Source organism: Hippoglossus hippoglossus, chromosome 17 (genome assembly GCF_009819705.1).
Source record: "Hippoglossus hippoglossus isolate fHipHip1 chromosome 17, fHipHip1.pri, whole genome shotgun sequence".
Classification (NCBI taxonomy): domain Eukaryota; kingdom Metazoa; phylum Chordata; class Actinopteri; order Pleuronectiformes; family Pleuronectidae; genus Hippoglossus; species Hippoglossus hippoglossus.
Genome location: NC_047167.1, coordinates 11,111,521 through 11,124,907, shown reverse-complemented (window position 1 = coordinate 11,124,907; position 13,387 = coordinate 11,111,521). Strand labels below are relative to the sequence as shown.

At 42.6% G+C, this 13,387-nt stretch overlaps 1 protein-coding gene across 8 annotated transcripts in view; it reads right to left on the bottom strand.

Moving 5' to 3' along the window:
- Positions 1–13,387, bottom strand: part of LOC117778755 (receptor-type tyrosine-protein phosphatase S-like) — a 69,146-nt gene that overhangs the window by 18,511 nt on the left and 37,248 nt on the right. For 4 of the 8 annotated variants that reach the window (XM_034614529.1, XM_034614523.1, XM_034614524.1 and 1 more), the window contains exons 7-13: positions 12,757–12,768; positions 8,283–8,297; positions 6,602–6,871; positions 5,733–6,112; positions 3,816–4,017; positions 2,470–2,606; positions 2,079–2,223 (exon numbers count right to left, since the gene is read on the bottom strand). In XM_034614529.1, coding sequence (XP_034470420.1) covers positions 2,079–2,223; positions 2,470–2,606; positions 3,816–4,017; positions 5,733–6,112; positions 6,602–6,871; positions 8,283–8,297; positions 12,757–12,768 — 1,161 coding nt within the window. The remainder of the gene's footprint in view (positions 1–2,078; positions 2,224–2,469; positions 2,607–3,815; positions 4,018–5,732; positions 6,113–6,601; positions 6,872–8,282; positions 8,298–12,756; positions 12,769–13,387) is intronic. The other 4 variants (XM_034614527.1, XM_034614528.1, XM_034614530.1 and 1 more) reach the window with 2 other exon arrangements.

Genomic DNA, 13,387 nt, shown 5'->3' with positions numbered 1-13,387 from the left:
AAGAAAAAACAAGAGGGAAAAAACAAGTACAGAGGTGGGTGGTAAAGGATAAAAAAAAAGGAAACAATAAAAAGACTAAGGTAAACTGAACTGAAAGAGATAACACAAGGCCAAACATGGCTCAGACAAAAGACGGGCACAACCACGTAATGTAAAAGCATAATGTTAGACTTAGAGCCTAATGAAATAAACCAGAGACAAGAGTATTGACCCTGAGTGGACAACTTAATTATACCCAAGGAGAATGTGTATCCGATACCTGATGATTATATTTGATCCTTTGTAGCTAGTGGCATGAAAGGATCCAGATTTATGAATGAAAAACAAATAGAGTCTTTCTTTCTAAAGCAGGGCTCACAGTTCACTGCACAGCAGCACAGCACAATATACGCATTTCACAACACCAGGCCCCGTGGTGGCATAATCCTTGAGTCCTCGGGATAATAGAGCGGTCTGAGACTTTCCATGGGCCGACTATAGGAGCAGGTCTCTGGCTTTCACAGAGTGAAGAGAAAAGGGGGGGAAACAAACTAAAAAGAGATCTCACACAGGGCCGAAGGGATTTAGGAGGCAGGTTTGAAAAAAAAAAACTGCAACAACAACACAGATCCTGGATGAGAAAAGGCACTCAGACGAATACTGAAAGTCAGGCTAGAATGATGAACAGAAGGCAAGAATTGAAACAGAGGAAGTAGGCTGGGATCTTTACTGTAACAAACATGGAGTACAGACCACACACCTTCACCACCGCAGATTCCTGCAGCGTATGTATCACTCACCATATATAATGTTCCTTAAAAAAACACACACTCACACATACAGATGGGCGATCACGGCCGAGGCGTCCGGGCTTGTGTGCAAATGCAGGAGTGTATTGCGTGTGTGTATGTGTGGGAGTGTAATAGTCATAGCTGACAGGTTCAAGTATCTATCCACTCAGCCGTACAGCCACTGTTCTGTTGGCCTCAGGGGACAATCTAGATGTGCACCAAAGCTTGGCGATAACAAAGCGCACATAACCTCCCTGGGAAATGAATTCTGCTGCATGAAATAGTCTGCTTATCTGGCACCTTCCTTTTCCTGATCCCTCCCTCCCCGTCCCCTTTCCACCCAACTCCGCCGATGTACCACCTTTCTTTTCGGAAGCAAGACTGAAATGAGCCGGTCTCAAAGCGTTTAGTGTCTCCTGTGCTGCTTTCTACAAATGACACGCAGATTGAATCTTTGTGTCTGTTGAGTAATTGTGCTTGACAAAAACTTACCGGTGAAATACGACAGCGCCCCGAGCCGCAGGACTTCCTTTCTCAAACACTTTACGGCTTTATTTATTCTTTTCCTTGCACCACTTTCTCCGTTATCTCTGCGTTTTTCTTTTCTCTTCTCGAGAGAAGATTCATCAAAAATGACTTGATATCGCCAGAGCGAAAAATACTGGAACGTATTTGACCGCAGAAGAAAAGGAGAGAAAATGAGACAAGGGAGAGAACCGGTGAAATACAGTCTGGCCGGCACTTACCTGTCAACACAGCAGGCCAGCCACCATCCTTTAATGCTCCTCACCACTGGCTGCTAGCCAATAAGTGGCAGACAGTTTTGCCCTTTCAAAGACATTAGACACTGATAGAGTAGAAAAAGTGAAAGGAGGGTGAAGAAAAGGAAGAGTGAAACATTAATCGGTGCTCCATCTCCATCTGTCAGGATGTTTTGGCTGTGTAAAAAAGCGGGAGGTTGAGCGGAGGAAGAAAGGCACAGTCAAACGTAGATGGATGGGTAGAGGGGCTCGGACACATGGGTTGATAAACAAGATAAATGGAGCGATGCGGCGATGGTTCCCAGGTTTTACCAGGTCAGGAGCTGAGCACAATGTAATTTAAGCTGTGTGTCTGTGTGTGTGTGTGTGTGTGTGTGTGTGTGTGTGTGTGTGTGTGTGAGTTTGAGAAAAAGGGTGCGTGTAGGGGACAAAGTATTTGCATGAGATTTGTGTACAAGACTGAAACACAACACAACCCAAATTCTGTGGTAAATGTGTGTTTGTGCCTGCAGGTAAATGATGTGAGCCCAGTCAAATTGAGACGTACTGGCTTGTGACGTCCTCTGCACCAGCTCATTAGTGAACGCGCCGATGCCTTTGCTGGAGATGGCGGCCAGGGAGAAGGAGTACTCGGTGTTCGCTTTTAGACCCTCCACTGTGTAAGAGTTCCTCGGCCCAAAGGTCAGCTTCTCCTGCGTGAGAGAGAGAGAGAGAGAGAGGAGCAAAGGACGCGGTGAGAGGTGGGATGAGGGGAGGGGAAACGGAAACATTAAAGGAGATTTGGAGAGAGAAAGAGATGAGACTGTCACCAGCCGAGACAGCGGCGCAGTGCGCTTAGGATAATCCTTTTTTCTTACTCCATCATCTTTTCTTCTCCCTCTGTCTTTTAAGAAAATCCACCCAGCAGACAGGTTTATAGAAAGTATGAGAGGTCTTACCAAACTGCCAAACTTGACTGGTTTGTAGAGCAGCTCATAGTTGACGATTCCCTCCTTGGTGTACGCAGGTTCCCACGTCACCTCTATGCTGGTGTCCGTCACCTTGCCCACTCTAAACTTCCCTGGCTGACCGGGGACTGAGAGGAACAGAGCAACACACAGTCAGGAAAATGCATACAATACATCTTTGTATTAAGGACCTTTCTTAAACAGCTTATTCCTATGGGTGATGAGATCCTACAGTGCATGAACACATGGTGTATGTAAAGTATGTGTTTAAATTAGATACTGGTTATTTCACACGCAAAATCATTTGCATGCACTGATCAGATAAATACATCATATTTCACTGGAAGGCCTTTCTCTAATTCTACAATATATTTATACGATGTCTATTTTAACACACACTTTATACTATATTCATTTTATTCATTCATTCATTTAATTATTTCAGTAAATTGTATATCTCTTTGTGTTTGCCTTTGTTATTACTGTAAATCATTTTATAACTATATAAATTAAGTATGTTATTGTTTATATTATTAATGGATTAATAGGAATAATGTTGCAAGGGAAATACAACTGTCCATCAAACCATGAAACCACACTCAGTCTAGACTTTTTCTTATATTTAGCTTTCAAATAGGTGTTTAAGTGTGGGGGGTTGAGGGGGTGGGCCAGGTTCTTTAAAATTCATTTTGGAATCAAAAATGAGTCTCTCCAAGATAAAGACATCTGGTGGTTAGACTTGTTTATCTTTTACATTCAGCCTGGAACTTCACAGCAGCCAGCACAGTGACAAAAACAGCACAGAGGCACAAGGTCTTTTATGAGCGTTACTCCCTGCTTTCTTTTCTTAAGCTTCCACAGTTCTGGCCCAGCAGGTAGAATCCATTCATTCAGCAGAATTAGTTTTCTGACAGGTCAAGCTTATTTGTTAAGTCTACAGTGGGCAACTTCCCAAGAACAACGTGTGTATAAGATAAAGTGTAGGCAAAATAAAGGCTTTTTAAGGGTGCGTAATATTGACCTTTGATCACAAAAATCCAATTGGTTAATTTTTTAATCTAACTGAATATTTGAACCAAATTACGAGAAATCCTCTCAAGGTGATCTTGAGATATCCTGTTCACAAGACCAAAAATGTCTTGTAAGAGCAAAGTGACCTTGACCTATGACGACCAAATACAAATCAGTTCAGGCACGAGTCCAGCTGAACGTTTGGAATGGACGAACAATCAAAAAAACAATACCACAACTTCATTGTCTATTCAGCGTTCTGCAAGGTGAATTTACATCTACCAATGACTACCTTTACACACACATTCACAGTCACACACACTTACCTCCTGGCATGACTTTGACATGGACAGGGTCCGAGAAGGGTCCGTCCCCAACAGAGGTGAAGGCCAGGACTTGGATGGTGTACGTCTCTGAGGTGATGAGGTTCTGAATGGTGGTGATCACGCTGTCCTGGACGTTATGAATCTGCCACTCATTCATGGGCCGGGACGGGTCCATGGTGTAGTACACACGGTAGCCTTTCACCTATGCCGAAAAGTGAGAGTGAAAGAAAGTCCTTTAGATTGAAGGGCAGCAGAATATTGGATTCTGCTTTGGGATCTAACGTGAAGGTCATCGGCGACTGGATTGTATTAAGTGATCGTCCATCTAATCTCACTGACCTGCACGCACGATAAGCCATAATACCTTTCAACACAACTACACACACAGCCAAGGTCGTCATCTATGAACTGCTGTTATATTTTAGTCCAGATGGTCGTGTGTGGATTGTTTGGTTCAGTGTTTGTTAGAGGTCATTGTGACAAATTGATGTTCTAACATCTCGGAGGCGGTTATGTATTTGACCTTGATGGACAAAAAAAAAAAAAGAAAACGCACTGTAAGATTGAAAAAAGCTCCAGTTCTAATACAAGATGAGTGTTCTGAGATTGTAGAGCACGAGATATAATCAAAACACTCCATCCTACGGGATTTGTTTATGGGAAGTTCAGAGCTTATGTAATCCCGACGCCACGCCGTTGCTCTTACACTCCACCCCTGCCACCTCTCCAGTTATTATTCTTTAATATCTATAATCCCCATATGCTCTCAATTCAGTCTGTAGCTGTTATGAACCGACTGCACAGTGAGGTGTGCTGGAAAAAGGAAATAGGCCTCAGGAGGGAGCGCGCTTAGCTTAGAGCGGACAGTCCAATTACCATTTCTTTCTTTAGAGGGCGAGGGAAGTGGCGAGGGAGTTACAGGACGGAAATGGTTGGCAAGACGCGATCCCTGCAAAAGACACGGACCTGCGCGCTGGAGTGAAGCTCCCACTGGTGAAGTTTATGAAGCCTTTAACATTTTAACCTCCTGTGCAGTTTTGAAATGTTGTCAGTCTGTATAGTAAGTACAGGAAAATGACATTTCGGCCTCACTTTACTTCACGTCTCCCTATTTAGCATAAATAAACATTACATTTAATGAAAAGCCTTTGAAACTCTACCGTGTTGTTGAGAGCAAATATAAAGACATTTCAAGTGTTTCTGAATTTACTGTCTTTGTTTGCAATTCTAAACCATCCTATGCAGTCATACATATTTTATATTATTACAACTATGCTTTGCTAAAATTCATTATCCATCTGCCTCCACTTATGCGAGTCCACAGGAGGAGTTATAGTTGTTGACAAATACATTAATAAATAAACACCTACATCTGCTTACGACTACATTATTGTGTTAGAAATCATCCATTAAATATTTATAAAGTCCTTCTAAAATGATTTGAAATTATCCAATGTGGGGAATATGTACACTCTGTCCGGGGGGTCAACAAAATGTTGGAAAAAAGTGTAGAAATTACTTTGTACAATTTAATATAACAGCAATAATTTACATTTAATTACAAGTTTAATTATGGGTAAAACATTCTAGTTATGAATGGGTCAGACATGAGGGTAAAGTATGAACAAGTTATTTAAATAAATCCAGTAAAATTAACTGAAACTTTGGATTCACAAGACGGAAGCTGTCACTCCGACTGGACTCAGCATCATTAATCAATTGTTTGTGAAACAGAGGACGCAGGTTTCTCTTGACAGGCTTCACTCCAGCACAAATTATCTGCAGACGTTTAGCAACCGAATTAAAATTTACATCTTTTTTGATTGACAGGAAGAGAAGAATGGTGACGGACAAAAAAAAAGCAAGGGAATGTGTATGACAGCAGATGATAAAGAACTCCTTCTGTCCTCCTCCCACCTGTCCATTGGGCTCCTCCGGCTCTTCCCAGCGCACCATCACCGTGTTCTGCGAGATAATGTGAGCCTGGACGTTTCGGGGAGGGCTGGCCGGGGCCTGCTCTCCTGTCCGAGCATCCACGCGCGTAGAGGGGGGTCCCTGGCCGATGCTGTTGAAGGCAGACACTCTGATCTCATACTCGGTGTTGGGATACAGCCCCCCGATGCTGTAGCGGGTGGTGGTGATGCTGTCCACAGTCTCGTACTTGCTTTCCGGCCCTTTGGCTCTGTACTGGATGATGTAGTAGGAGACTGGGTCTGGGTTGCCGGAGTCCCAGGTGATGGTCACACTGGTGGCGGTGGTTTCCGTGACAATGGGTGTGCCGGGAGGCTTCGGCAAAGCTTAGGAATAGAGAGAGTGAATGATGAATGAATGAGAATTATACTTTCAGTCCACACTGTTTATATCATAGTGAGATTAATGGCATGTCATACAGTCGCTGTAATTAATTGCACTGAAAATATCTTATGAATATTACAGTAAAATCCATTCACACTATCACCCTTTGTTATTTTAATATATCCTTATGCACTCTATATATACTATTCTGCATACTAGTGTTTACGCCATCTGATTAAATGCTTTTTGTGGTTCTCGTACTGTATGTGTGCATTTACAATGATGTTCACACTAATCTAAAGTTGATTCAAATCTTATTCAATAAAAAAGTTGGGGGTACGTTACATTTAAAAATCTAAAACACATGCATTTGGAAATACTGAAAAAAAACAATACAACTGAATCTGTTTATCAATAAGCAGCATTTCCCTCGTCCCGTTCTTTCTCTCAGAGGCCAAAGTGGTTAATAATGTTATTGGAGCGTCTCTTACTCTTGACGAGGACCTGAGCGATGGACTCGATGGTGCCCAGACTACTCATGGCCACACAGGTATAGTTTGCAGACTCCCGCACGCTGTTAAGCTCTAGCACGTTCCGGCCAATTGGCATCTCATCCTCGGGGGTCAGGTCTTCAGTTCCCAGCATCCACTTGACGTAGGGCATGGGCGAGCCCACGGCCACGCAGGTGATGTTGACGCTCCCGCCCGGCATGATCTCGTGGTTGGAGGGGAAGATTGAGAAGCGAGGGGGCACACGGCGCACTGGGAAAGGAGGAGAGTTGGGGTAGAAGAGGAGGAGGCGGAGGGGTGGGGTGGGGTTGGGTAGAGGGGCGAGGAGGTGGTGGAGAAGAAAAGCGGGGAGGGGAGTGAGGAGAAGGAAGGCAGAGAGAGAGAGGGAGAAAGAGAGAGAGAGAAGGAGGAGGCGAGGGAGTAAGGGGGGGGGAGAGAATCAGAAAGAGAGAGAGAGGAAAGGGAGAGAGAGAGAGGGAGCAAGATAGAGATTGAGAGAGAAAGTGAGACCAAGAAAAAGAGAGAGAGAGAGGAGAGAAGAGGTAACAGGAAGGGGGAGAATGAACTTCAGGGTTTTTACAGAAAATTACAAAAGGGATAGTTCAAGTTTAGTCCCAATTACTGTATGGTATTGATGAGTCCAACAAAAAAACACAAATCTTGTGTGGAGCTCGACCAATCACAGTGAGCTGCCTACTCAAAATAATATGTGACAAACTCTTGAGTAACGATTCAACCAGGACATGACACCTATAGTCAGTTTCTCTTCTTATGGCTTTTCATGCATTCAAGCAGAACAAATGACACTTCAGCTTTCTGACTTTAATTGTGTTGTTATCATTTTTCCTGCTCTAAGCAATGACTAAACTTTAGCTGAAGTGTCAGAGACAAACTTTACTTCATTGAGATTTCTGTGCCGTGATGTGCTTCTGCAGTCGATGGGCCCTTTATTTTTTTTCTGTTTGTATCATGGGGGCCGATCAATAGGCCCTGCCTGCTATTTGTGTCCCCATGAGAAGAACAAGTAAAAGTAGCGAATCAAGTCCAATTCTGCATCTGTCGGGGCAAGGCTGACTATACAGTGTGGGGAGAGAGTTGCATCGAGAGAGACTGAACTCATAGGTCACTTGCATGCCTGGGCGACTCAAGAGGGATAAAAATGGTGGAAGAAAACACAAAGAAGAGAACGAAGAACTGAAGACTGAAAGGGAGACAGAGAGAAGCGAGACGAGAGCCGAGGCGCTGCAGGGATAGATAGAGGCAAAGAAAGAGGGAGAGAAAGACAGAGAGAGGAACAGAGAGAGAGAGAGAGAGAGAGAGAGAGAGAGAGAGAGAGAGAGAGAGACAGAAAGAGGCAGCTCTACTTCTCTTCCAGACAATGACAGGCAATGTAGCAAAGGACAGCCACATTGTACAACAAGATACTGTACAATACATAAGATTCATAACTGATACAGTGTGTAGTCAAATGAATTGGAGATGTGAACAGGAGTGGATCGAGGGTTCTAATAATAAGGTGTCGTGGCAACTACAGAGTGAGCATTGGACACAGTAAAGAACACCAAGACAGCATGAAAGAGGCAGAACGGGAAAGAACGAGTGCGAGCAAAAAGAGATATGTGAGGTAATATGTGCATGTTTATAAGTTAATAAACTTATGTACATGAGTCTGTTGCTCCTACACATCAGGGTGCAGACAGAATGCAGAGGAAGAAGAGAAAAAAAGGGGAACAGGGACAGGAAGGGGGGGGGGAAGACAGGGAAGTGGAGATAAAGAGAGGATTAGAAGAGGGTTTTCAGGGGGCAGGGGGGAAAAGGGGGAAGAAAAGAGGAGCGAAGAAGAAGAAAACACATGGATCTATTTAAAAACACGGCTGTATACCAGAGTCAGGCCCATTCAGAAAGAAGGTGCTTAAAAGTAAGAAAAAGAAAACAAGAACAGAAGACTAGAGATGTCGAAGGAAGAGGAAACCCCAGGGTCACAACACAGGAAACGGAAAGAGACAGGGAGAGAGTAACGGACGAACGTCTCTGGATGAAAGGAGAGGATGTAAAGGGAAGGCAGACAGAAAGCAAAAACATCGTCCAGGAACTAAGTGAACTTATACGTGTAACATGTAACAAATGTTCTGAAGGTGAAAATAGATCGAAAATAAAAAGTTACCGTAAAACGCTAAAGAAGGAAAACAAGGAGTGCAAAGGCTTATAGATGATTTGCAAATCCAGTAGTGCTTCCGATAAATAACATAAGAAATAAACAGGAAAATAATAAAATGAAATAAAATAAAAAATGTGCTGCATAACCTCCACTCCTTAATGTGTAACATCATTACTTGGAATCTTCATGGGCCACATCCCCCCTACTCAAAGAATCTAGAGACAGTTGGATAGAAGTTAACATTTTTTTTGCATGATTTCAACAAATTAAAAAAGACGACTAGTTGCCGTGATGTCACAGATAAAAGTGCAAAGCATGTGGTACACTTGTAGGAAAACAAATTTAAAAAAAAAATAAGGGCCGGAAGATACCCCGAATTGGACACAGAAGTTGAAGACAAGAAAGAGACAAAGAGACAAAAGAACAGGTAGATCTGTTAGAAACAGACAATGTTATGCAGGCATCTCCTCGTCTGAGCATGCTGGAGACAGACAGACAGTGCATCCATGACAGCGACAGTACATGCATTAGACAGACAGCAGGTGCAATGCAGCATGACAGCAGAATCAGTTCAATGGAGTCAGTCGTTAGTTACTGACTGGAACTATCAATGCAACCAAACAAACTAAAACAGACAGTTAATTAAGCGTATGGATTAGTGTGGTAATATGAGCAACAGCAGGATGAAGGTGGCGCCTGAATGCGAGGGTCAAGTGATCGGAAACAGCACGAACGGAGACAGAAGACCGAGGACTCCACCATCGAGACGTGGCCGAGTACCTCACAATAAAGTGAGGCTCATAACAAGGGATAATCCTTCACATGCTCACAGAGCCTCCAGCTTAAAGTTAATCGAGCCGGGTCGCGCCATTCCCCTCCGTTTTCTATACGGCGCGCGAGAGCCACGAGCTTCAATCTTTATTAGCCGAGCTATCATTAGTCCCGTCCTCTGCGGGGAGTCTGGAGGCTACAGACTTGGGAAACCTTGGCACAGAATGAGGATTACCGCTGTGCCTCTGCACCGCTGTATGACGCGATCAGGCCCGTCACTGAGCTGACATTTACACAGCAGCAGCCTGTCTGTCTCAAGGACACAGCTTTAATAAACCACTGTAATAAGTGGGAATCATTAATATCCTCCCCGATATCTAAAAAGTGAGTGGATGTGATTCATTTTGAATGTCAGTCATAGAGGCATATGGGTGTGTTTGGTAGAGATAGCAACAGCCAGGCAAAGTTAAGATAAACAGGCTATTTATTGCAGTAAATTTGGCATATTGCTGCAAATATGACTGCAAATACTGTAGTGTTATTTTAATTTCTGGGAATGTGCCATAAGTATTCAGCTATACTTTACTTCACAATACCACAAAGTACACAGACAATGCAGTATCAAAGTGCAGCCCAACCTGCTGCTGCACTGCTAACATCCTGATTTTATGACCGATAACGGCCATGCTGGGATTTCATCTAGATTTACTTGTAGTCTTGTATCACTCGAAAGTTTCAAGCATCAGAATATCTTTTTTATTTCGTCTCTCAGAGCAACTTGCTACATTTGCTGCTCGGTGGTTTGAAAAAAGGCGAAGCCCGTAATAGACGTTGTTCGTGATGATTCATCTTGAAATAGTAAAAAGTGAAAGCATTATTAACCTAAAACTCTTTAACACCATAACTGATTATAATTACTACAGTTTTTTTTTACGTGGGTAAACCTGCTAAGTAGAGGAGTTTGCCTTCCTGTTGTTTTCTTTTCGCAGTGTCGAGTTTGACGTCACTTACGCACCTAAAGCTGAGGCACTCTCTCACCTCGCTGTCTTACCAAATTAGCGCGTTCACACAGGTGTCATGTTTAAGCCTGCCGATTAAAACTTGCATCTGTGCAGACTAGTCATTGATTTGACAGTGAATGCAGATTGAATCCATTCCCATTGTAGACAAAAGCCAGATGTCAGCAGGTGTTAGTGGGTTTTTCACCAGTGGCAAAGGAGCTATATTGTGAGGGAAATCTTGCAAGGTGAAGGAATGAAGTTCTTTCCCCAGAGACGGATGACGTATGTATTTATTCTCGATGATGGAGGCATCAGGAAGACCAGGCTGATGAGCCGGACAGAGATTTGACAAGTTCACAGTTGTGTTGCCAAATCTGACCTGTACCTAGAAAAGTAAGTATCACAATCTCCACAGGTGCCACATGTGGAGCTTCTCTATTGGACACTGTGGATATTGTAAATCTAAACCTTGGCTCAAACCACTGTTGTGTCTTCTCCATCTGTCTCCAAGAAAGTCACTGTGCCCTCTCACAGAGATATGTTCTAACTTCCTCCAGTTGTTATCTCTCTGACTTCCTAACTCAACCTTGGGTCCTATACTGCAATAGAGGAAAAGGTGACTCATTGTTGGTGTGGTGGATTAAAATAATCTTCCACAGACTTAACTCTAATGAAATCCTATTTAAAGAGACCCAAATAATGAGACAATAAAAATATCACAAAATTAACAAAATAGACCTAAACCAAAGACATTTAACAGAAAACAAAATGTACTTAAAGTGGGACTAAACTTTCAGGGACATCTAAGGGACAATACTAAATGCTAATGGTTAACATTAGCATGAATTAAAAAAATAATTGAACTTACTTAGTGATGTATGTGACATAGAAATATGTAGTGTGCCAATACAATACAACACAAGGTTGCTACAAGTAGCTATTGCTTATTAATTAAACTTTACATTTTTTAAAAGGAAGTATGAGTCACATCATCATACATTAGTTACATCGAATAGCTTTAAAGTATCAAAAGTAAAATAAATCAATGCAGAAATGGATCCAGTATGTTAGACTGTATATGTATTAATGTATAATTGTATATTGTATGTGCACATATTTTATTTTATTCTTCTAGCCGGTTGACGCAGAGCTAATTTCAAGTATATTTATAAGTAAGCTAATCAATAACAATGTCTCAGGTTTGAATAGGAAATCTTTAATTTAGATTAAATAAATCAATTTTAGATTAAAATGAATAAAATGATGAATAACTACAGTTCTCAAAGAAATGAATTTGAGAAAAACACAATTTTACCTTTAAATTGCACTGATTAAGTACAATGTTATGATAATTAACTACCTGAAATGTAAATAGCCAAGGTCCTTATGAGTCGATTTGTACTTAAGGATAACACTTTCCTAGATATACTTGCACTTAATACTGTGAATGGTGTTTTGTTTTTCTCGCCATCATGAGTTTGATGTCATGAATTCAGCCAGATAACTGATGCTTCTCCTACAAGCCAGCACAGCACATGCAGCATCAGAGCAGAACGCCATGTACACGTTTGAATGCCAGTGCAAGGTTTCCACTCAGTGCAACAAGTGCAGAACTGGAGCAGATGTGAGGACATGGGAACTTGGACACAACGTCACACATGATGATACAAAGGGGGAGTGGGGGGGTGGGGGGGGGAATAATTGGTAGCCAGACATGACAAGACAGCAAATCCAATAATATCACAATCCGAGCATTTCAACAGGCGTGAACACACACTGTGCCATGCTCTCGTGTCAGTCCGTCAGTCAACAGACATGCAAGCGGTGCTCCTTTCTCTTTCTCTCTCACTCCTTCCATGCAAACATCGCCTCTTTTTAATCTTCCAATTCTTGGGTCTCCATGACAACAAGATCATACCATGCAGAAAACACTGATCAGGGAGTGAAGGCAATACCAAGGGTTCTGCACACAAGGCCTCACAATGCAGTTAATGCTCTCTGCTGCGTAGGCAGAACACTTCATCATCGTAGCAGCTTTAGAGAAATCAACTCTCTTCATTTTGGAGACAGAATCATTTCACCTCAAATCTACTCCGGCGTCCTCAAAAAAAAATGTCTTTATTTTTTCTTTTTTGTTTCTCTCTGTTTCAATAAGTGAAGCTTTCTGAAACAAAGGAGTAACAAAAGAAAAGAAAGAGCACACCAACCTTCTCGAAGCTCTGAGGGATGGAAGGGGGTTGATGCGGAACACAATGACGTGAGGGGGGAGAGAGAGAACGGGGAAACACAGAGAGAATAAAAACGGCCAGCGCAAAGCCACTCGCTCCACCGCAACACACACACACACACACATTCTCTCTCTCTCTCACACACACACACACACACACACACACACACACACACACACACACACACACACACACACACACACACACACACACACACACACACACACACACACACACACACAAACCTTACCTCACACACAAACACCCGCATCAACCCTCACACATCGCATACAAACTTCTCTGACATCCCACTTAACAGAGAAACTAGAACTTGTAAATCTGAGCATTGGTTGTGGTCTTTCAGCAATTAGCCAGAACCCACAGTCCGGCGGCTGCCACCAGATAAACAGGGATCATGTGGGCGCAAAATTTCTATTCTTTTAGACACAATCAAGAATTGATTATATCCTGATTCTGATCATTAATTTAGTTCAAATTGCCGATGAAATCTGTGCATCTTTTCTGCACCAGTTTCCTCTTACTCTGCCTCTAGTACAGAAACCAGTTTAGTAGACAGGTCAGTGGTGTTTACATGCAGTTAAACCGAGGT